Raw genomic sequence first — 24,633 nt, 5'->3', positions numbered from 1 at the left:
TTACTTTGGGAGGAGAGGGGAACACATTCCCATGTGGGAATCAGTTGCAATTATGCAGCCAGTTCTCTGGACAAACTGATTTGTCCAAAGAGCACAGGGTCACAATGGACAATCCTACAGGAAGGAAGGAAGGAGAGTAATAAACCACAATGTTAACAAAAACAAACATTACAAACTAATTTCCATCCAGTAGCCACGTGGGCTGATCAGCTTCAGAGCTTATAAATATTACAGACCTGATTCAAGAGTTTATTTCCTATTATTTTTCCATTAGTTACCAAAACAGTTTAGTAAATTGCATTTTCATTGGGTTTTTCCTTCCCCCTTTTTTTGTGGTTTTTCATTTGTTTTTAAAAAAGAATGTTCATACATTTTAACAAATGATCTTTCCTTAAGATCAAACTGAGGCAGGTTTGCAGGCCTTTGAGACCAGTCCCACCTCATGGCACAGACATTCAAAGGCTATAACCAAACAACATAGCCACAATAGTCACCCAGCATTATCGCTCCATACAAAAAAAATTAAAAAATTGATGCTAGTTGCAATAAAATACACATGGAAAAAAAGCATTTTTACCAAAAACAAGTTAATGGGGGGAGGAGGGGGAAACAACTACACAGAGCTGCACTTAGAGATCATCTGGGAATGCATATTAATCCCTTCCCTGCAGAGGAAGGATGGAATCATGGAAGCAAATCTAATTATTTCCTTGCATTAAATACGAAATACTTTGAAAGTCTCTGGTAACAGTTTAATTGTTCCTATTAACAACCATGGGCTGCTGGGGTTTCCGGTGCACTTCCAGGGTGGGGAAGGTGGGCAAACTAGCCCCAAACACCCAGAACCAGGAGTCACTGATGGGATTAAAGATCCACTCCTGCAGTTTTTAATGCAGGTAAAACTCCCAGACATGGAGGTTACTGTCCTTTCAGACAGAACGGATACTTTTCAATGTGTGTTATAGTGTCTAGAGGCTGCCTGCAGTAGGTGCATTAAAAAATGCTTAAGAAAGAAAGAGAGACTCTGATGGGAGTTTTGCCGCTGCAGATGCTGCAGGATTGAGCCACAAATGGGTAATAATAAAACAGTGTCAAACTCAGGCCTCAGATACGCACACACTGTGAGCCGTGCATTTGTACCTGAGAGCGGAGTTTGCCCCATTAACGTCAGCCTGTTTGCAGTGTCTGTTCAGAGCTGAGAGACCCAGGGCCTGCCCGCCCCGTACTGCGAAAGAGAATACAAACCAATTAATGACCTGGTGGGCCAGTTGGTTGGGAACCCAGCAGGTTATTGCCTCCCCCTGAAATCAGAAGTTAATTTACACTTAGGAAATGATTGTAGAAAAGCTCAGCTACTAGACAGAGTCCTGGCCAGTGGCATTTTGTTTTTTTCCTGGAGGGAAACAATGAACTTGAACATTTGTTGCTGGTGTAGGGCTAATCTGGAGGTTCCCCCCTCTCTTCTTCCCCACCATACTAACCTAGGAGTAAACTGCAATGCCAGCCCAAGTGAACAAGTAGAAGGTAGCATGAGCTCCCCTGCTGATGGTGCTGGGAGGTAAAGATCTATGGTGCTCACAGCAGGTCAGATCCCCTAGAAGGATCCAGCCAGACTTTGCAGAAAGCTACATGTCCAAGAGATGAACCTGCACAGCAGGAGGTGGGAGAATGAGAGAGAGCCCAAGGACACCGGAAGATTTTCCTTGCAACAAGGAAAAGGAATGTCTTGGAAAAGGAAGTGTGTTCATGGGACCCGAGTTCCTCCTTTCCCTTCTGTCCCCATTACCAGAAGGAGATTGAGTTTGGTGGCACCATATCTTTCCTGTTACACTCCCCAGGTCCAGCTGCTGTCTGCTAGACACCTGCAGGTTAGACTCTATTGCTAACTCCACCAAGTCACCAGGAATGTTTGTACACAATGGTTGGTGGTTTGAGGATTTTCAATGTCCAGTTGAAATTAAAGTTCTTTTCCTTTCTCAACTGACATGGTATCTCGTCCCAGTAACTGTATAATTACCCTGTGGAACTCTCTGCCACTGGACATTACTGAGCAAACTAGCTTTAGTAAAGTTTCGAATCAGTGTTATGTATGTGAATAAGAACAGTATCTGCAGTTACACTTGCTAAGTTTAAAAGTCACAAGTGTTATCAAATATCATGCTTCAGGGCATAAAGTGGTCAGCTGTGATCAGGAAGAAATAACTTACACGTGTCTCTGCAGCCTCTGGCATTGGCCACTGTTCAAGGCTGGAATAGATGGAGCAGTGATTTGCTCCATGATGGAAATTATTTTGTTGCCACTGGCATAATGCTGTGTCAACAGCATGAGTACTAGTGGCACCTGTAGCAAGAGTGCAGCTGGGGAACAACAGACGGAGCATGTATCATTGTCCTGCGAACTGCCTGCCTGTTTGGGCTGAATACCCCAATAGTGACACAGAAATAAGTGGGTTGGTGTGGATACCTCTGTATACCATGGCACAGCAATGGCTCTGCCCATGGAAGGAGAACCCCTCCCAGAGATCTTCTGAGAATTCATTACTGAAAGTACTAAATATTAACCAGATGCACTGGCAGAGAAAAATTACAAACTTCCTGGGTTCTGATCCCTGCCTCAGAACCCAGGAGCAGCTCAGGCTTCACCTTCACCCACCAGAAAATCATGGAGAGCACAGAGCTGTGGGATCCCTGTTATCCTTGAGGCAGTGACACAGGAAATATCTGGCCAGTTCAAGTAGGGTCATCATCTCACAGCTCATCTCCTAACCTGACATTCTCACTCACCAACTGGAATCTCTTCCACATGCATCAGCAATTACGAAGCAAGTCCCCATCCGACCTGAAGCTGAAATACATCTCGACAAGACGCCACCGGGGGAGAGCTGGAACCTGTGGTTCCACCTTCCTTCTATGGATTAGCCTTAGCTTGCCGTCTGGGCAGTATTTCTAAGGACTCTCAAACCCAGGACCCCCAAGCATACCTACAATGTACACTAGCCACTGGCCTGGCCTGGCCTGAGTTGCTTTAATTTCAGTATTTTTTCCCTTTTCTTGTTTTCTTACAAATATACAAATTGTGTAAAAAAAACTTCTAAAAAGTGAACTTTGTTGTTTAAATGGACAGGCAAAGTTCTTGTGTATTCAGAGATCAGCAAGCATCTGAGTGAGCAAAGCTCTAACCCAGCAGACACCCAACAGGGCTTCTGTCAGTGGGGATGGCTTTAACAAGCTGGGTTGGTAAAAGAGTAAAGGTTTGAAGACATGATCAAGCAATGGGAATTCATCTCCTTCCTCCGCCATGAGTCCAACCCTCACTCTGGAAAGCACCTGGAGGCCCCTCTCCCCAACTCCAAAACTCCCAAAATAGTCAAAAATTTGTTATATCCTAAATAGAAAAGAGGAAAAACACAGACTCTTCTCAAATGGCCCTTTGCGCTGTATTAAAAACAGCTGTCAAAGTTCCTAAACGGTTAGAATTAGTGGGGAGTGGGAGAGGGGCAGTTTAGATGGGGGATGTAAAATATTAAAAAGTGCTCTGCAACTAATTTTTGTTTTTTATATATATATATATATAAAGTTAAAAAGTTCTATGTGATATGAGAAACCAAGTGTCCTTGAAGGGTCACGATTGGAGAGTGTGTGGCCTGTTGGGATGGCAGATGGGGCATTCGCCCTCCTCGGCACACATTTCACACAGCACAGCATGTTGGCACTGTAACACCACCCGGTTCTCCTCCTGACACTTAAGACATTTCACTGATTGCATCTGAAATACTGCCTGCAAGAGAGGACAAACCAAAACACAATCATCACCAACCTGCACATGGTGGAGTATATTCCCATCAGCTTTGTGAAGTGAAAGTGAGGCAGCACAGGCTGGTGTATTGAGCGCTGGGTTCCTGGGTACTTTTAGGTTCTATTCCCTGACCTACTTAGATTTAAAATTGTACTCTAGCTATAGCCCTGGTCTCTGTAGCTGTAGAGACCAGGGCTACAGCATTTGTTTAATCTGATTATAACTCAATCTGAGTATATTCACTCAGGCTGAGCAAAAAAGTTGCTAACTTCTGTTTTGGCTGGATAGACAAGGCCTTAGATCTCTACAGACCAATTGGAAAGTAAGAGGTAAGCGAAATGCTCCCACCCCAAGGTCCCTCATGCTCACCTTGTCGACTCTCTCCAGGTTGGCGCGCAGCTGTTTCTGTAGGGTGTACAGTGTGGAGAGTGAGAGGGTCTCTAGATCAGAGAATGAGCGCAGGAGCTGGGGGTCCTGGCCAGCATGGATCCTCTCCAGCTCCTCCTGGAGTTTCTTCACTTGCAGCTCCAAGGCTTCCCTCTGCTCCCGGGCCAGCTCACATTCCATGTTGGCTGTGCTGGCACGATCGTTCGCTTCCTCTGCTTCCTTCTTCCAAGCATCACATGCCTGTAAGTCCGAGCAAAAAGAGTCAGTATAAACCCTCTGCCAGCATCCGAGACTACCCGAGACTCCCTTTTACTTATCTACCTATTTAGATTCACACCAATTTACCAACATGAAATTTACCCTCCCTTAAAGTCAGTGGGCCAGATTCCGAGGTGGTGTGTGCGCTGGCATAACTTGAATGCTGAGAGACCAAAGGAGAGGTGTAGCAAAAACAAGTGGCTAACTGAAGGATGTAAGAAAGTGCAAGTTAAATCATTGCTACTCTCTGCAGTAACTAAGGCCTTGGCTACATGGGAAAGTTACACTGGTTTAATTAAGGTGTGATTGTACACCAATTTAATCAAACTGCTGTGAGCCTCTGTATGGAGATTCTTATTTCGGTTTAAAAGTGGCTGCTTTCAGTTTAGCTTAAACAGATTCCTAATTGACTATGCTAAAATGAAATAAACTTGCTTTAAACTGAAATACGAAGTGTCCACACAGACTTTTGTGCCACTTTAACTAAATCAGTTTAAGATGGTGCCTTTTGTTAAACTGGTGTAACTTTAGTGTGTAGACAAGGCCTTATACCATTCCAGCTCCTAAGCACATGAAGTACACCAGCTCTCATTCCTTTACTCATTGGTAAGTGGGTGTAAAGAGGTCTAAGGGATTCTAGCTCTAAGAGGGTCTGAATTACATCACCTTACATCATCTCTATGTTTGAAATGCCTCTTTGGCTATGCCTTGACATCCCGTTGCCACATCCCCTGCAAACTGCACTGTACCTGTTTGGCTTGTTTCCAGGACTCCTCCCACTGCTTAATTGTGCTGTTGGCTTCATCCAGTTCTTGTCGCAGTCTCGTCAGCTCAGCAGCACCTGGACCTGACAGAAACGCAGGTGAGGTACTGGGCGAAAAACTCCCAGAAGCAAAGTGCTCCCATATGCTGCTGTTCATCCCATTTAAACCTGTTTCACGAGGAGACAGAGAGGGTTATGTCACAGGTGTCGGAGGTTTCCCCACTTGTTCCCTGCCCCTGTGAAATCCAGGGCTCACAGTGAATGTTTAGGAGGCAGAGGATTGTTTTAGGAACCAGTTCACTCCTTCAGGAGATAGTCATCCATTTGGGGACAGCAATGCTCACATACTGAAGGTCTCACACTTTTAGGTAGCTGAGTGTGTAGTTTGGGAACTGACGTCTCCTGCCGCCAGACAGAAGCTCCCCTTGAATGTGGCTCTGTCTACACAGGCTCTAAAGGGGAGTTTTTCAATCAAGTTAGCTTCCCCCAACTGAAATCCCCCCCGTTTGCACCTGTGACAGACAGTTTAACTCCCTCAAGATCATGTCAGCTTGCCATGCAGTAGCCTAGTTACGCTAGCTCAGCCGTTCTCAAACTTCATTGCACCGCGACCCCCTTCTGACAATAAAAACTACTCCATGACCCCCAGAGGGGGGAACTGAAGCCTGAGCCTGAGCAAGCCACACTGCCCTGGGCCTGTAACCTGAGCCCCGCCACCCAAGGCTGAAGCTGAAGCCTGAGCTCTGCTGCCCAGGGCTGAAGCTATCAGGTTTGGGCTTGTGCCCCGGGTGGTGGGGCTTGGGCCCTGATGGTGCGGCTCGGACTTGGGCCCTGGGCTCCAGTAAGTCTAATGCCAACCCGGGTGACCCCATTCAAATGGGGTCATTGGGCATCTCAACCCACAGTTTGAGAACCGCTGTGCTACCTTAACTGCAAACACCCACTTTGTTTGCCTGTGTAGACAAAGTCAAGTGTGACTTCTCCTTCGGATTCCACAGTAAGCAAATTAGTGCCACGCATGCCATCTTCGAGCACTAAGAGGGCAGTGATCTAGCTATAGCCACATTCCTGCCTAGCATATTCAAACCCATTTCCCCTCTCACAGTAGGACTCAGGGCCTTGGGTGACACATTGGAAGGAAATATATGATAAACAAGGCCGCACATTGGTCATGGAATCCAGGATTTGTGTCTTGCCAATAAAAAAATCTCTGTTTTTACTCAGAATGAACCTCTGCAGCCCTCATCCAGGTTAGAATCAACAAGAAGCTACGGGATGACTGGTGCACACAAGGCAGAGAGCTCTGGGTACTCAGGCCTTGTCTGCTCACCAGCTTGCACCAGTTTAATGAAAGGGTTGTTTAAAAGTGATGTAGATGGGGGGAGGGATAGCTCAGTGGTTTGAGCATTGGCCTGCTAAACCCAGGGTTGAGAGTTCAATCCTTGAGGGGGCCACTTAGGGATCTGGGGAAAAATCAGTACTTGGTCCTGCTAGTGAAGGCAGGGGGCTGGACTCGATGACCTTTCAAGGTCCCTTCCAGTTCTAGGAGATGGGATATCTCCATTATTTTTAGTTTAGAAGTGATTTAGTGGCAAATCCCTGTGTGGACACTCTTAAATCAATTTAAAACTGGCTTATATAGATTTATCTTAATTCAATTTCTAACTGCATTAAGCAGAATTGAGATAAGTCAGGTTTAAATCAATGTAAGAGTGTCCACACAGGGGTCTGCACCAGTTTAACTCAAACTAATTTAAAGACCAAATTTAAGATAAACCAGTGCATACAGACCAGATGCAGAGAGCATCTCAGTCAGAAGCAGCACTCAAGAACAAAGAGGCTGGTTACCTTTGCTGTGCATCTCAAACCCAGTGGCAGAAACTGGTTAGTTTGGGGTCTCTACTGCTTCTTTCAGGGCTTGTCTACATTAGAATGTTGTACCACTTTAACTAAATTATAAAAGTAACACAATGCCCTAGTGCACATGCAATTATAATGGTGGAAAAGTGCCTTAAACTGGTATAGCTCATTCCTGTATGGGAAGGGGAATAAACTATACTGGTGTCAGGCACTTTTATAGCAATATAACTGCATCCACACTAGAGGTGGTATAATTATTTTGGCAAAATAAATAAATCCCACCACAACCGACATAGTTATGCCGGTTCAAAAACTGTCCCTAGCTTCCCACAGCTCCCATCTCCTGCCTCTAGGGAGGGACTGTCTGTCCATTTGCCCTCCTGCTGGTAAAGCAAAAGGATTGGCGGTGGGGGAAAGGGAGCCCTACAGAAGTTTAATGCTTTATTTTTATTACTGTTCTAGATTTCTTGAAAGGGAATTTGGCAATGACTAGGTTGCTGGTGTGCTGATACCACAGCCTATCATGCTGACCATGAAGTCTGATTGTTTCCTTGTACTCCCCTGCCTGTCTGGCTCCATCTGTTGTCTCTTGTCTTGGACTGTAAGCTCCCTGGGGCAGAGACCATCTTTTCTGTGTTTGTACAGCAGCTAGCACTCTGGGTCCATGTCTAGGGCTCCTAGGCCCTACAGTAATACAATACAAATAATAACTTTTCACACTAGGCATTCTATCTCGGCTGCATTCAATGAGCTGTATGGACAAGTCCTACATTCTAAACCGGTAAGTTACTATGTCAAAAAACCTTAGCAAAAGCTGAAAAGACTCAAATTATCCCCACTCCTCTAGTGTGTTCTAAGATGTATTTGGCTTTTAAAAAAAATTCAGATCACTAAATGCATTTTGCAATTGTATTCCATTTATTTGATTCTGCACTCTGTGTGGTGCACTCTGTGTGGTTAGATGAATACAAGCTATGCAACACTTTTCTGCTGAAATAAAAAGTATAGCTTTATTAAAATAATGTTTTCTGTTACGTTTCCCTTTTCTTACTGAAATTGTGACTTTTCCCATGATAAAAACCAGCTGTAATTAAACACCATTGCCTTCTGATAGGTCTTTTCTCATAAATGTCATTGTATAAGCCAGTGGTCCCCAATGCGGTGCCTGCGGGCGCCATGGCGCCCGCCGGGGCATCTATGTGTGCCCACGTATGTGTGCCACCGAAATGCTGCCAAAAAACAACATCATCAAGAGGCGTCACCGCCGAAATGCCGCTGATTTTCAGCAGCATTTCAGCAACGATGCCTCTTGATGATGCTACTTTGGCGGAATTTCGGCAGCGATGCCGCTTGACGTTGCCGCTTCTCGGCAGCATTTCGGCAGATGCTTGTCCACCGGCCACGGTCCTCGGTGGCTCGTCGTCCGGCGCCCGCCATCCGGAAAAGGTTGGGGACCATTGGTATAAGCCGTTCAAGCAAGACCAAAAAGGCTTGTTCTGAACAAGCAAAGAATGTGATTGCAAGATATGAGACACAGCGTTGTTAGATGCATGAAGCAACAGATTAGCAAAGCATTTAGCTGAGATTTAGCACTGAAAATTAAAAAATCTCCCAAGTTTGATAAGTGCTCTCATTATTGTCTAAAGGAAGCCCTGTTGTCTGTTGTTGTCAGACACATTGATAACAAAAGAGTCACTATAACATTCAGCCAATCAAATGATTTGATTTCTTGAAATATCTGTGGGTTCTTAACAGATCCTGCTCCCCCATTCTGCCTGTGTTGTGCCGCTCACACCCTCAGTGTAGGGGGCACACCTTTGGGAGTGGAGGTAGGGATGGAAGGGAATGTGGCTGGAGCACTGCTGCACTCGGCTGAGCCCAGGTTATAGAATGGCAATGTGAAGGGAACTGCAGCTGGGCATATTAATGGGCAGCAGGTTTAAAACAAATATAAGGAAGTTCTTCTTCACACAGCGCACAGTCAACTTGTGGAACTCCTTGCCAGAGGAGATTGTGAAGGCTAGGACTATAACAGGGTTTAAAAAAGAACTGGATAAATTCATGGAGATTAGGTCCATTAATGGCTATTAGCCAGGATGGGTAAGGAAGGGTGTCCCTAGTCTGTTTGTCAGAGGGTGGTGATGGACGACAGGAGAGAGATCACTTGATCATTGCCTGTTAGGTTCACTCCCTCTGGGGCACCTGGCATTGGCCACTGTCGGTAGACAGGATACTGGGATGGATGGACCTTTGGTCTGACCCAGTACGGCCATTCTTATGTTCTTATATTCTACAGTATGCTTGAGGATGCTCTTAATTACTCCAAGGGCCAGTCCAGCCCCCATTTGTTCCCACGAACTGAAGGCAGCCTAAAACCATCTTCCCTTCTCCACCTCAGCTCTGTTGCGCTGAGGATTTAAGCTATAATCACTCACCCTAAGCTCTGAGCAGAAAGAGATGCAGTCTATTTGTTTGAGCACAAGATGGGGAGCCAGGAACTCCCAAGTTCTCACCTCAGCAAGTCATCATTAGCGCTATGTGAACTTGGGCAAGTCACTTAACCTTTCTTCGTCAATTTCTCTATCTGTAGAATGGGGATATTTGCTCCCTCTAACACAGAAGTGCTGTGAAGATTCATTAATTACATGTTGGTAAAGCAGCTTGCAGTATTGTTGTTATTATGGGAAGGAGAGGTATAAATGGCAACACTGAAATAAGACATTCAAATTAAAGTTAACTTAAAAGAAAATACTTACATGGTATAGACACATATGTACATGTAACACACACACTGTGCATTTACCTAATGATCCATGAGAAGCTGATGTCCCCAAGAATGTGTTTTCTGATTGGCTTAAGTGTCCCTGGGGCTGATGGAGGAAATGCGATGATAGGCTGACCGGTGGAGAAGGAGAGGCAGAGTGAAAAGAGGCGGAACTTCCAAGGGACCCAGGGATATTTACAGGAGCAGAACTTTGCAGCAAACTCCCACCTGGACAAAGAACACACAAAGAGGATGGGAATGTATGATCATGAAGTATGGGCCAGAGCACAGCACAGGAGTTTACAACAGCAGATGTTAGCTTCCCGCTGCTTATCAAAAAGGGGAGTCCTGGGAATTCCCACCATTTCCCTTCTACATTACACAGCTCTCAACCTTCAGAAGGGGCACTGCGGCCAGCATCCTTCTGGCCAAGTAGGACCAGATGTGACTCCCTTCAGAGTACGCCAAGACTGCTGGTCAACTGGCCAAAGCAGAGAGAGGCACTCCCTCCAGACCCTGAATGCGCTCCCCCTGCAGAGTTCACAGTCCCTGCCAGCCTACGGAAGACCATTTGTTTTAGATATCAAGTGAGCAGCTTTGGAATGAAGATTCACTTGCAAAATTTGCTCTTCCTTTTTTTAATACCAATAAACTACCGGCAGTCACCAGAAAGAGGATCACATCACCACTCGGTCAATCTAAAATGAGCAACTGGCTTCAGCGGTACTTGAAAGCCTGCATCTAATGGTAACAGAGTCGAGCTCCACTACACCAGAGAGCAGTCTCTTCCTGCTGCACAGATCGTTCCAAAGAGTTTTCTCCCCGCCCCCTTCCATTCTGTACTGATAGATCCCAGCTTAAAAGGCAATGGTTAACACCCAGACCCCAGGCTCCTTGTTGTTTTTGTAGATACAGACTAACACGGCTACCCCCTGATACTAGACCTAAAGGAAGTGACAGAAAGATCACAATTCCTCTATTCCATGCTTCTTGTCTCTCTAGGCCAACAAGGCTGAGCTGTGGCAGGAATGGGGCCCTCAGAGCACACAGAATCTGGATGTTGAATCAGTATGTTGATCCTTTGAGGGGGATCGGATCTAAAATCGTCCACAGAATGGAGTTTGGTTTCTCAGGTAAGGTTCTGAGCAGTAGCTGCATAGGCAAATAAAAGCCATTATGGAGCAAGCATTAGGTTATACAGAAGAACCTGTTTCACTGAGTATGGGAATGGTGGCAGCTAGTCACCAATGCTCTCTGCAAAGAGTCCTGAGATCTATAACTTTCAAGCCACTAGAGACAGGCAAAATGGATCCGGTTCAAATGTCACATACAGAAGATGAGACATACATTGTATGCTTTGATAGAAGGCCATACACTATCAAATGATCCTATGACAGTAGAACAGTATTGCCAGGTCACTGGGTTCCCTGTGACTTTTCCTGGAATTTTCCTCAGGAGATGTGAGTTGCTATATTTTCAGCTGTTTTTATAGCTACCAGGCACATTTTAGATGGTCGGTGTTTATAGACCAAGACAAACAAAACATGCTCATCTCAGAAACATTCCTAGGCCACTGGCAAGAACTCATCTCTGCTAGCCATGGAGAGTGATCTTTTGCTCTCAGGACTCTCACTGGTTGCCTGAGTTAGTTACAATTGTTGCTTCCAACCAATAAATCTTTTTTGAGGCTGGTTTTAGAGCTTTGTGGGCTGGTTCAGCCTAGCTGATCTGGCAACACTGCTTGGCAGACGATCACAGAAAGCTCTGTTGCTTTCATGTACCTATCATGATGCCACTCGTGTGGGGCACCGTGCTGCTGTCAAATGTCTTCTCCAGGGCAGCCACTCCGAATTCGTTCAGGTCCAGGTCATCCAAGGCAGATTCTGCCGGACACAGAGGTACCAATTATGTTACAAAGGACCAACAACTTCAAGAGATAGTGTGGCCCAAAGAGCCTACATACTGCAACAGCCATTGCTGTCTACTGGACAGTGTACTCAGCCCTTTTCTCGATCCTGTGCAGTCGCTATTAAATGATTCGTTGTGAGTGTAACAGGCAGCTTTTCATATTGGTTTCTGTTGCCTGACCTGATTCCCCAAGATTTTATATCAGCTCGTTCCCAACAGTTACATGAAAATAGACATACAAATCTGAAATAATAGCAGTCCTCACAGCTATCCCCCGTAGTGATGTTCTGGTTCTGTTCGTACTATGCGACAACACCTACCCATGTTCTGTCTGGTTATGGCTAGTGCTGTATCACCAATGTACTGAGGAGAGGCCTAGAAATGGACTAGAAGCAGCAGGCAGATTGCAAATCAGGTCTGAGGTTCAAAGACAGTCTAAGGTGAAGAAAGCTTACACAGTGCCTGCCCAATGCTATATCTAACCATTTCATTAAAACATACCTCATCACAGACCTACAGATATACATATACTTATATACATACATATATATATATGTTCCCCTGGGCCTGTTTATTTGGATTAACTACTTTTATTGTTGTAATTAATTTACATCAGAAATGCTGGCTCATGAAAGAGGATATAAAGAACCTGACTGGCAGAACAGCAGTGACTCCTCTATGGGAGCCCCTTGCTCTACTCTTCTAGGGAGTTTGTCCTACACTTGGACCTCTGGATGGGGAGAGATCAGCATACAGCTGACGAGCCCCTCCTGTTAAAATCCACAAAGGGAAAATAAAGAAGTTGTAGCTGTGGAGACTGTCACTGATTTTCTGCTCTACACAGTGTATACCCCAAGTCTGCCAAACCCACGCACTCTCTCAGGAACAGATGTTATTCATATAGAGTGAAAATAACCCCTGTGCAGAGGGCCAGCTTACGATCTATGCACCATCAAACCTCACTTAAGCACTATTTTGAAGGCCCAAGTTGCACTTAAGGAGTGCATAGCCCTGGTGCTGATCCTCTGTGCAGGGGTGAATGTCATCCATAATGACCTGCAGAATAGATCTGCCGAGCCATAGGCATAGAAACCCTAGAATCACAGGGAGGTGCCAACACTACCAGGGAAGTGTGGGATAAGAAACTAGAGCACACTTTAACATCCCTCAGCAACATGTTATTCCAATTCTCATGCCTGAAGAGCCCCTCCTGAGAGCCCTGCTCCATGTAAATAAACAAGCAGTGTTACCTATAACAGACTCCACTGTGTCACTGGTAGGGTAGAAAGGAAGGGCATTGGCGTTCATGCCTGGGATGCTGCTGGTGCCAGCTGGGCTTGGTGGTGTTGCTGCCAGACTGGAGGTGATACTGGAAGAGATGCTGGAAGTCAAAGGGCTGCCCACTGGAAGAATCCCCAGTATGTCCTGAAACAAGAAGGGGGAGGTAAGAAATTAAACATAGCCACAAAAGAATCACTTCAATAACATGCAGAGATATAACATCAGCCAAGGCACATTGGTGAACGTGTTCTTTGCTGCTCCCATTCAGACAGATGGTTACTGCCACCAGCGTGGGGGCGGGGAAAGAGGGGGAGATTAACTGTTTGTGTTTCATTTCTACAGGTTTGTTTCTTTTCAGTCTTACAAAGATCCTTCAGGCCTCACTGAAAAAAACTCACCTGACCCACAGGTAGTATACAATCAGGGGTCTGGGTCACTCACTCAGCAAACACATTTCCTGGAAACTGACAGGAAACCCTCTTTACAGCGACCCTTTCTCTGCCACAGTCCAGAACTGTGAATCTACCCTGAACTCACGCAGGCTTTGGCCTTCACACACAAATCTCCAGAAATCTCCTCCCTTCTCAAAAGATCATTTCTGACCTAGAGTGCCCTGACTCTGTCTGGCCTGTCATTGGCTTCCTGCCGATGCGTTTGGCTCCACAGATCTGGCTAGCATTCTCATTTGAGGTGGGGTGAGCTCCAAGCAAGGTCTCAGAGCTCTGTTGGCATTACCGTACCTGTTTGGGCTGTAACAGAGGCTGCTCCTGGGTCCTGTATTCCAGTGAATGGGATTTTATTTTCGCCTGCTGCAGTAAATAAACAGAACAAAAGATAAGCAGGGGGATTAACAGCTAAATTGGAAATGGCTGACTGATGGCTTTTGGAGAGGCCATGAGGAACCTGGACAGCCCCCAGCCCTTCTATTAGGCTGTCCTGGATGCTTTAGAATCCAAAAAGCTGAGCTGGGTGTTTAAAAAATGGAGAATCCCCCTGAATCGCTCGCCCTCTCGATACACGGACATTCTGCTCAGTTAGTTATGGATCTACTGCAATTATGTTTGCATTTAACTGAATTACCCCTTCATTAACATTAATAACTTCTTAAGAATACAAGACCAAGTATGGATTCCTTTCCATTGCCCATAGTCTCTGCCATTCTCCAATAAAATTGGTAGGAAGCACATTACATTTTTATTTACTTTCAGAATTATTTATTTTTGACAAGATGCTTTACTGTTTATTTTGCTACTTCTCCAGACAAGGTCTCAACCAGGATTACCTAGTTTAAAAAGGAGAGGGAAAAGAAGTGACATCAATTTCCCCATCTGCAAAATGGGGATAATGATACTGAGCTCCTTTGTGAAACGCTTTGAGATCTACTGATGAAAAGAGCTAGGGATTATTATTACTACTACAAAGGGATGTAAAAAAGATGGGGTAGAGATAAGCCAGATGCTCCTACTTTCATTTCCCATTAACAAAAACAATAAAGGCACATGTAATGAAATTAAAAAGCAATCAAAAAAACAGACTCAAAGAAATCATTTTTTTAACCTGTGGAACTCAATGCCATTACAGATGCCACTGAGCCGAGAGTTTAGTGGGATTCCAAAACAGAGTGGATCTCTATATGGAAAAAAATATATCCACAGTTCCACTACCTCAGATAAAAAAATTACAAGTGATTTCAAGCCTCTTGCTTCAGGACATTATTAGCCAACCACCAACTACAATAACTAGGGTCAGGAAGAAACTTCCCTCATGAGCATGTCATTGCATAATGGTTTATTATGGAGGTATGGCTGCTGTTATCCTGCTGTATCTGTGATAGAAGGCAACCTGGGATCAATTACACTCCCTGAGGCTGTGAAAAGGTGCCCAGATCTGCTCTGCTTGTTTCATTTACTGGGCAGGATCCTTGTGATTCAGAGAAACACATTCCAGACATAAAAAGGGCTGTTCATCATTTTATTGAGAGTACAGAGAGTAAACAGATCTAAGAGAGTAGGGAGAAGGGGAGGTTCAGGCATGATGCACAACAGTATCACACAAAATGAAGCACTTGCCTGCCATGATCTGCCTCGGCGTTTTGGCTCACCCTTTTGGGGTGAGGGAAAGATGGGGTGTTAGACAAAAAAAAGTTGTCATGAAAATGATGAATGATTGACTGCTGAGGATGGACACTGTAACCAGAATGAATAAAGAGGAGAAAGAGCAGCAGCAGAGCATAGAATTCCTCTCGTTTTACTTAATTGATTCATTTTCTCTCTTTAATCTTATGCCCACAGGGGGCCAAGGTCTGGTGAACAGGCAGGTGAGATATGGACACAAAGATCTTTCTGTACTGCTTTCCCTAAATAGTGCACCGTGTATATGTGGCAGTCACAACTGAACTGATCTCAGGCTTGTCTTTCTTTGTGTGCAATTGATGCTGTGTTATGTTAGCGCATCTGCGTGTGTTGATAACACGCCTGCTAGATCACCCAGTGCATCTCTTCCTTGCTGACACTCATCTGAACGCAAAATGTGACATAAGCAGGAGTCAGCAGTTAGAGTGGAGAGAGAGAGAGACGCACACATACAAACAGAATTGCTGCCCATTGTTTTTCCCACCCCTGCTGAGAGGATTCTTGCCAACATACTTGGCAATGTTGCAGCTAAGCCTCACTGAAGGTTCTTAAAACATTTCAGGGCCAGCCCCAATGTCTGCAACAATGAATTTGGTGCAACACCAGTTAAAAGCTCCACATTCTTCTCCTTTATGCCCAGGTACAGTAGTAAAGAAACGCCTGTATATCTGAATAACATTAGAGAGTACAAAACTAACCAAAACAGGCAGAAAAATTAAAAGTGGAGATGGAATTTCAATCTATAATTTGCTCTGTTGAGTCGTGGGGGAGGAAAGCGTGATGTCAATTATGGATGAAACACAGAACATGCCACATCCAGCACAGAAGAAATCTGTTGTGCAGCATGTTTGCAGGTTACTAGCACCTTTCATCCAAAGTGCTTAAGGGCCTTTACAAACACTAATAAAATAAGCTGTACAACTCCACTGTGTGGTAAGTGTTATCATGCAGAGCATGAAGAGGTTAAGCAACTTGCCAAAAGGGCCCAGAGAAACCCAGCAGCAGAGTCATGCACAGAACCCCAGGAGTCGTGACTCTGAGACCGTGCTATACATCACACTCCGGCCTCACTGCACATGAAGGGGTGGAAGAGGATCAATACTAAACGGGATTTCATTGGCGCAGCTTTTCCAGTCTTGTGTCACAACCTGATAGGATCTCAAGCTAATTCTTTTGTGCACAGCATGAAAACGCCTTAATGAAAAGTGATTTGTGTTACTTGCTTAAGAAGCCAGGCCAGATATTCAGGTCTCTTGGCAAAATCTGCTATCTTGCTTTTTTTAAAACCTAGTATCATTTATCCAGCTACATTCAGATTCTTATACTTGTATTGTGGTCGCTTTAGCATGCACGCTAAGCAACCATCCTGTTTTACTGGCCATGTGTTTTGGATGACATACTACTTATGCATTCAACTGAACCATTATGGAACATCACACAAAGCCTGGTTCACCAATGTGAACTTTAATATGGATGGCCCAGATCCCTTCAGAGTAGCAGTGAGGTTCTTACCCACGAAAGCTTATGCTCCCAATACTTCTGTTAGTCTTAAAGGTGCCACAGGACCCTCTGTTGCTTTTTACAGATTCAGACTAACACGGCTACCCCTCTGATACTTGACACAATGACAGCAGAAAATGGCAGAAGATAGATCCTCCAATTTTGGGTCTTTGCCCAGTTTTCTGCCAACTGTAAATTTTCATTTTGGGGGGAAATGTAAGAGTCCATCTTTCGTTTCTTTGAGAAGAGCGTTCTCAATCCTTTGCTGTTAGCTAAACATTAGCTGATGTTTGAAAATCACTTTAAAGATGAAGAGTTATGTAGATGCTAAGTGTTAATATTATTATATTATTACTGCTCTGTTAGCTCACCCTTGCCAAAAACTATCTTCAACCAAACAACAATAACAGCAAAGGTGCAATTTCCCCTCCATTCATCTCAAGGAGAGAGGAATGAGATGGCTCATTTAAATACTATCACTATGAAATCTACATCATACCCAGGTTACAGAACTAGGCAAAAGCTTCTGACCAAAATGTTCAAATATGAGCGCCTAAAGATGGGTGTCTAATTCCTGGCCTGATTTTCGAAAGGGCTGAGAGAACCTGCAGGACCCACTGAAGTCAGTGCAAACTGTGGACTCTCAGCACCTCTTAAAAATCAGACCACTTTTATTTATTAGATGCCTAATTTTGGGCACTTCCATTTGAATATTGTAGATTTTTCTTTACAGGGCTTTAGCACAGTTCAGTAGCATAGTTACGATACAACTTGGCTGCATGCACACAAGCTGTTAACACCACACTATGTTAGAGCACAGTGCCAGAACACAATGTGTTGGTAGTGCAGACTGGGCCTCATTCACACACACTCATCTGGAGACAGGGTCCTTCTAAGTGTCATATTTATATTCCCTCCCACTTCCTCCTCAGGTTGGGCTCTTTGCCCAGGCTTTCTCCAAAGCAGGGTCTCCCTCGGGCCTGGTCTCTGTTAGCAGGAGACTGGGGTTCTTTTGGCCCTTCAGCCTTGGAGCTGCCCAGTTACTCCTTTACTACAGCACTTGCAATGGAAAACGAGCACATGACTTTTCTTTTGTTTTTAAACAACGGCTACAAGCTGCTGTACTTAGCAGGGAGATGTGGTGGAGTCACAGCCAGCCCTGAACTTTGATCCCAAAGACACATTACATAGATTTGCAATTCCCGGTTTCTTAAGCCATGCCTGTGTTAAGCAAACACCAGAACTGTTTTTGAAAATGGTTTAAATTAATAGGGCTTAAACGCTGTCCATTCCACAACTAAATCATTTTAACTAAACCAAACAGTGGTCAAGACTAGCCTCCTGGCAGGCTTGAAACATGACTTTTTCACCCAGCTGTAAAAAAATCATATGGGCACACATGACATTAATGACTTCTAAATCATGTCATTTTTTCAAGACCTTGTCTAAGCTGGGGATTTCAATTGTTTGTATTGTAACCGAAGTGCAACGTAGACAGTGCCTTTTAGGCTTAATGCTAATTTTCTCAACGTAATGTAGACAGGGCCTAAATGTGGCCAGATTTTCTAGGCACCTCTGCTTTCAGTAATCTACAACCATATCTCAGTTCGGTAGAGACCAGCCCTCATGAAAAGATGTCTGTGAAAATGTCTTTTTCAATCCCTAACAAAAATCTGCTTATCACACTAGCAATATCATCAGCAACAGCAATTTACAGAACATCACTTTACAAATAAAGACGAAGCCACCATCCCTGTCCAGGACACAGATGAGTCATCAATTTCAGAGGGGAAAATGCAGAGAAATTACTGGTAACACCAAGGAAGGAAATTAATGGAAGAATTGGACCTGAAGGTGGAAAAGGTGGCACATGGCAGACAAGAAACAGGAGATTGTTCTAAGCTTAGGGAGCAGTATGATTAAGGCTTTAAACTGAGAATGGAAAGAGACAAAGGGAGCAATTATGCAAGAGGATTGGGAGGCACATCAAGAGTAAGAGGAATGACAGTTGAGTTCTAGGTCAGGATGAGATTATGTGGGGCAAGTGAGAAGGAGAAGTTACTTACCTCATGCAGTAACTGGTGTTCTTCGAGATGCGTGCCCCTATGGATGCTCCATATCAGGATGTGTGCATGCCTGCAAACTCTTGATGGGAAATGTTTGTCAGCAGTATCTGTGGGTCCACGCCTGCACCCTAGATAGCCTTGTGCTCCAGTATGAGGATATAAAGGGGATGGACCCGCCATTACTCCATTTCCTTCTCAGCCATGAATCCTCAGCGAAAGGACTCTGAGTTAGAGGGAAAGGATGATGGATACTGGAGCATCCATAGGGATACACTTCTCGAAGAACTCCAGTTACCGTACAAGGCAAGTAACCTCTCCTTCTTCTTTGAGTAGTGTCCCTATGGGTACTTCATGGCAGGAAATTCCCAAGCAGTACTTCAGTCACAGAGGAGGGTGCCGAGGAAGTGGATTCAGTTTGTAGAAAGCATTACTGAAAGTCGCATCGGCTCTGGAAGCAGACACAAGAGTGTAATGCTGGGAAAACGTGCACTGAAGACCAGGTGGCTACCCTGCAGATGTCTCAGATAGGTATGTTTTTCAGTAGGGCTACAGAGGTAGATTGACCCCACATACACCTTTTGTGGCTCCGTTCACCAATTGAGGACCCACCGAGGTACAGATCCACGCTTGGGTAGACTGTGCTTGTTGGGGTTGTAGATGGTTCCCATCCAGGCTTGAAGACACCAAAAGCGTGGTCTTGTTAAAATATATAGGCTTTCATATGGCCCAGAAGTTGCAGAAAATCCCTTGCTGTGGTTTATAGGCTCTGTTGTATTGTTGAAACGAGGCTGGACATTGTGGCAAATCTGTCCTTGGGCAAGTATGCTGTGGCAGTGGAGGAGTCCAGAGTGGCCCCAATGAAGTCCATTGAGTGGGTGCGAGGATAGACTTTTCCACACTGAGGTGGCGGTCCAGTGAATGGAACAGAGATTGCTGTCTGTATCTCAAGAAATGAGAGACCTTTCAGGAACCATCATCCATGTAGGGAAACATGATTATTCCCATCTGGCAAAGATGGGCTGTGATGGCTGAGAGAACTTTGGTAAAGATTCTTGGGGCAGTGGAGAGACCAAAGGGTAGAATGCAATACTGGTAGTGGTCCCTGCCCACCAGAAAATGTAGAAAAAATCTGTGTGAGGGGTGCATGGCCATACGAACATAAGTGTTCTGAAGGAAGAGGGAATTATCATTGCTAGGGTTACCATTCTGAAACACTGAGAGCAAACGAAGATGTTCAAAGTCCTGAGGTCAAGAATTAGTCTCCATCCCCTGATTTTCCTCAGGACCAGGAAGTTCCAGGAATAAAACCCTTTCCAGATAAAGTGTGGTAGAACAGGTTTGATCTTATATTAGGAGGCCTCATGAGAAGGGTTGCTGAAGATGGATGGGACAGGGGAGTTGGAGGTCTGGAAGGAACTGAAATGGGTGGAACAGGCAGTAGAAATCATCTCCAGGATCCATCTGTGTGAGATGATGAGCTCCCAGAAAGGTAGAAAATCGGAGAGACAATCCCGAGAAGAGTGGAGAGAGGGAAAGGGTGAAAACTATTGTTTTGAGAATGTTGCTGACTGGGACATCACTGTAGGGGATGGCCCTTTCTTACTGAACCCGGGCTTCTTCCTGCGGGGGTTCAGCCAATCTTGGGGGCAGGTAGTGGATGGGATGAGAGTGTTGAGCCATTTATAATAGATTGTATTTTCCTTTTGCTGCAGGCATTTAAATGCCCAGAGATCAGTGTCTCCAGGGGGTCTTTAAGAGAATGGCGTGACCTGTCCATTGCATTGCTGAACAACTTGGGCCCCCCAATGGGAAGGTTCTTGACAGTATTTTGTTCCTTGTGGAGGAAGCTGTAGGAATTCAGCCAAGAAGCTCGGTGCAAGACTACTACCATAGCCATGGAACATGCAGCTTTATTGGTGGCATCGAGCAAGGCCTGGAGAGACACCTTAGCAACTGTCTGGCCTGTTAGGAGGACTTGAAATTGTTCCCTCTGATCCTGAAGTAGATGTTCAAAAAAAGATAAAAACTGAATAGTTTGTAAAATCATAATTTGCCATCAGGGCTTGGTTACTGGCTACTCTGAGCTGCAAAGAGGCTGAGGAGTAGCATTTAGGGTCCAGAAGGTTCAGCCATTTCAGCTCCTTGTCAGATGGCATTGAGCGCGACTGATGTTGCCTGTCTCGTTTGTTAACAGCCATGACAATCAGAGAATTGGTTGTAGGTTGGGAGAAAAAAAAAGATTCTGAGCCTCTGGGTGGGATATAGTATTTTTGTCAGCCCATTTACATATAGGCAGTATGGTAACCACACCGTAGAGCCTGAGGCCAGCAAAGCATTGTTGATGGGAAAGGTGATTTTGCCCTGAGGAGACGTATGAAGGATGTCCAACAGGGAATGTTGGTGTTCCTGTATCTTCTCCTGATATTCATTCCATAAAGTCTTGAAATGCCTATAAATCATTGGTATAAGATGGTGGGGGAGGCATGACAGCCTCACATGGTGAGGAGGAGGATTTGTGGGAAGGTCGTGTTTCTTCTTCCTCAGCTGGTTCTTGCTCCTCTGTAAGAGTCTCCTGTAGAGCAGGATCCAAGGGAGACGGTTATTGCTCCTGGTGCGTCCTCTTATGAGATATGACCATGTAGAACTGGTTGCCAAAAGAGGCCTCTGGGTTCCAATAAGCCCACTGGGGTGGGACGTAAGGGAAAGGGGCAAGGCCCCATGTCTTTCTTTGCCAGGGTTGCCGGGTGTATATCCTGCCGGGAGTTTCTTCCTTAGAGTGTACCCCAAGGGAGAGAGAGAGGTTGGCATGAGAAGGTGGAGGAACCTTGTATAGACACGTCAGAATAGGATGAGGTGTAGGGGTGAAAGTAACTTAAAGGACTTACCGGTACCCTGGAGTCCTGAGCAGGGGCATGGCCTCAACCGGAAGAGGCGTGGCCTCAACTAGGAGAGGTGGGGCCTTTCAATATTTAAAGGACCTGGGGCTCTGGCTGTGGCTGTGAGCTCCAGGGCCTTTAAATCCCCCAGAGCTACCAGCTGCAGAGGCGGCTGGGAGCCCCGGGGCTCAGGGGTGAATTAAAGGGCCTGGGGCTCCGACCGCTGCAGAGCTCCAGGCCCTTTAAATCACTGTGGGAGCCCTGCTGCCACTACCCCGGGGCGGCAGGGCTCCGGTGATGATTTAAAGGGCCCAGGGCTCTGGCCGCTGCGGGGAGCCCCGAGCCCTTCAAAAGCGCTGCCGGAGCTCTGGCAGCAGGGCCCAGGGCTCCCCGCAGCAGCAGCAGGGATCTGGCAGCGCTTTAAAGGGCCCGGGGCTCCCCGCAGTGGCGGGAGCACTGGGCCCTTTAAATCCCCGCCGGAGCCTGGCTGCCGGAGCAAGGGCTCGGTGCTCTGGCCACTGCGGGGAACCCCGGGCCCTTTAAAGCGCCACCAGAGCCCTGCCAGCTTACTTTGACCTCTGATGAGGTATCAGCCTCAGTGACCATCAGAGGAGCAAATGGTGCTGCTACCAGTGACTAAGTTGGTACTGGGATCTGGAAAGGGTCCTGTAACTGCATTGGTACCAGAGGCTGATACTTGATTGGCTAGTGAGATGGTACCAGAGGATGTGTCAGTACCAGTGGGAAATTACTCTCGATACCCTCAAAAAGTTTGTGGGAAACTGGTGACTGTGTCAGTACTAGAGGACAAGTCACTGTTGAAGATGGTAGGGTCAGAGGGTAAGTAGTGTAGTGACAAATGGGCCTACAAATTTACCCAAATTGGAAGCTCAACTCTAAAAAGTGGGTAAAAATTCATAAGATGTTAAAATAACCTTTAATAACAAATGTTGATGGGAAAAGGTATGAAAGGGAGACAGAATAACTGAATTAATCTAAATAAAAAGGCCGAGATGATTCAATGACTGTGTTGAAATTATGCTTGTAAAAAACAGGAGATGTGGAGCCAGAAGTTAACAAGCCAAAACTGGTATGTCTGAAATTAAACCTAATTGGTGGACAAAATAATGAGTGGGCTATTCCACCCATCACTCCCTTTTTGGGTCCTTAAAAGAAAAAGAGTTTGTGGGGAAAGTATCAAAGAACAAAAAGAAGAACAGATGGAAAAAAACAGACAAAGGCTACTGGTGCGAACTTCACCACCATGGCTGCCGCTGCTACCTCCACCATTTCCTGGCGGGCCTTCATCATCCTGACGATAATTTTACATGAGTAATCATAAAAATAAAATATCAAAAAATTAAGTGAAGAGAGGCAGCAAGCTGTGTGTCTAGTTAACGGAAAACATGACGCTCCATCTCAAGTCACAGACAGTTCAGTAAGAAGTGGAATGGTGGCGGGTCAACCGTGCCTTATATTCTTGACCCAGAGCACGTGGATATCTAGAGAGCAGGTGCAGACCCATGAACACTGCTCACAAAATTCTCCAATCGAGAGTGTACAGGCTCAGGCACATCCTGATGTGTAGCACTCCTAGGGACACTACTTGAAGAACAAGGAGTCTCAATTTAATGTGGAAGCCAGGGAAGAGATTCCAGAAGAAGGATGATATGGTTGGAGCAGAGGGAGAGGGAGAGGAAGAGGACTAGCAGTGGTGTTTTAGACAGACTAGAGAATGAAAGGTGACAATAGCAAAGATCAAGGTGCAGTGATCAAGGTCACCAAGATGTGAACAAGGATTTTAGCAGTGAAGAGAGAGAGGAAAAGATTAATTCTGGGATATTCTACATCCGAAGAGAACCTGGATATGGAAGGAGGATATGTAAATGACGTCAAGTTGCTATCCAATGGTAATAGAGACGGAAAGAAGTGGAGAGGGACTTGAAGTAAAGAGGAGAAGCTAAATTTTTGACAGACTGAGTTTGCAATGGCAGTAGGACACCCACGAGTTGATGTAAGATTGAATGGATTGATGGAGGTTGGGAGTGGAAGAGTAGATTTGGGAATCAAACATTGTGGCAATAGTGTGTTACTTTTGTTCCACAGATGGAGGAATCAATCCAAACTAACTCAGGCAATTGCTCTCCACCACCCAACACTCCCTTCTTACCTGGCATTTGAAGCTCTTCAGATACTCAGCTCCCACCTGATCCTCCCGCTCAAACCCTGGTGCCTTCTTGTAGCTGCTGGCTGCTGTTACTGAGTCTGTGGGAAAACCAATGCTCTCCAAGCTGTGTTGTTTCCCAATGGCACCAGGAGGGGACCCACATATATTAGATGGACTTCCGAGACTGCTGTTCCTACAAAGAATCTAATGGGAGAAGAAAATACAAGGGTCATAAAAATGGAGAGTTCAAACAGTCAGCAGCGCGGAGTCAAATGATTCCTAGGGACACTGATTCTCTTACTTCCTTGTTTGTGCATTAGCTTTATTGATGGTCAGCACCAAGAGACAAATCTAAACAGCCAATAGGGGGAGCACAAAATACTGTTTGTGTGCAAATCTCACAAATATAATGGCTCTTTGTTGTAATTTCTCAGCAATGGAGTGGTGGATTTAGCACAGTGATTTGTAACCTGAGGCTCTAGAGACACTTCAACCCCTCTGCAGCCTTACATGCAACTCATGGAGTTCACAGGCCTGATCAAAGCTCTTCTCATTTTCCTTAAGCTATAGGGTGATTCAGGTCAGGATCCTGTCTGCACTTTGCGGCGGAACAGTGTTTTAACCCTGTTAGACAGTAATAAAAACACCTGAGCCTGCAGGAGCAGCGTATATGCTACAGCATCTACCAGTGGAGCTGCACCCTGCTAGTCGGAAAATCCTAGTGTAGACAAGGCCAAAGTATCGACAACCAGTGTTAAAACAAGGCTCCCCAGCAGGTTCTCTCCTTTGGGCCACAACCATGCATCATGCATTTAAATGGGATTATTTTTGCAACTTAGAACTATGTTTGCACATGCTTGTTGATCCCAAAGTTT

The 24,633-nt window shown here is 45.3% G+C and overlaps 1 protein-coding gene across 3 annotated transcripts in view; it reads right to left on the bottom strand.

Annotated features, from left to right (window-relative positions):
* Window positions 1–235: 235 nt before the first annotated feature.
* UNK (unk zinc finger) overlaps window positions 236–24,633 on the bottom strand; it is a 62,640-nt gene continuing 38,242 nt past the window's right edge. Inside the window, exons 10-17 of one of the 3 annotated variants that reach the window (XM_054047869.1) lie at window positions 23,762–23,962; window positions 13,758–13,826; window positions 12,987–13,161; window positions 11,610–11,711; window positions 9,868–10,056; window positions 5,191–5,372; window positions 4,166–4,423; window positions 236–3,778 (exon numbers count right to left, since the gene is read on the bottom strand). In XM_054047869.1, the coding sequence (XP_053903844.1) occupies window positions 3,623–3,778; window positions 4,166–4,423; window positions 5,191–5,372; window positions 9,868–10,056; window positions 11,610–11,711; window positions 12,987–13,161; window positions 13,758–13,826; window positions 23,762–23,962 (1,332 nt within the window). In that variant the 3' untranslated portion in view covers window positions 236–3,622. The remainder of the gene's footprint in view (window positions 3,779–4,165; window positions 4,424–5,190; window positions 5,373–9,867; window positions 10,057–11,609; window positions 11,712–12,986; window positions 13,162–13,757; window positions 13,827–23,761; window positions 23,963–24,633) is intronic. The other 2 variants (XM_054047870.1, XM_054047871.1) reach the window with 2 other exon arrangements.

Source organism: Malaclemys terrapin, chromosome 13 (genome assembly GCF_027887155.1).
Source record: "Malaclemys terrapin pileata isolate rMalTer1 chromosome 13, rMalTer1.hap1, whole genome shotgun sequence".
In the NCBI taxonomy this organism is placed as follows: domain Eukaryota; kingdom Metazoa; phylum Chordata; order Testudines; family Emydidae; genus Malaclemys; species Malaclemys terrapin.
Note: the sequence above shows the minus strand (reverse complement) of the source record. Positions and strands in the feature narration are given on the sequence as shown.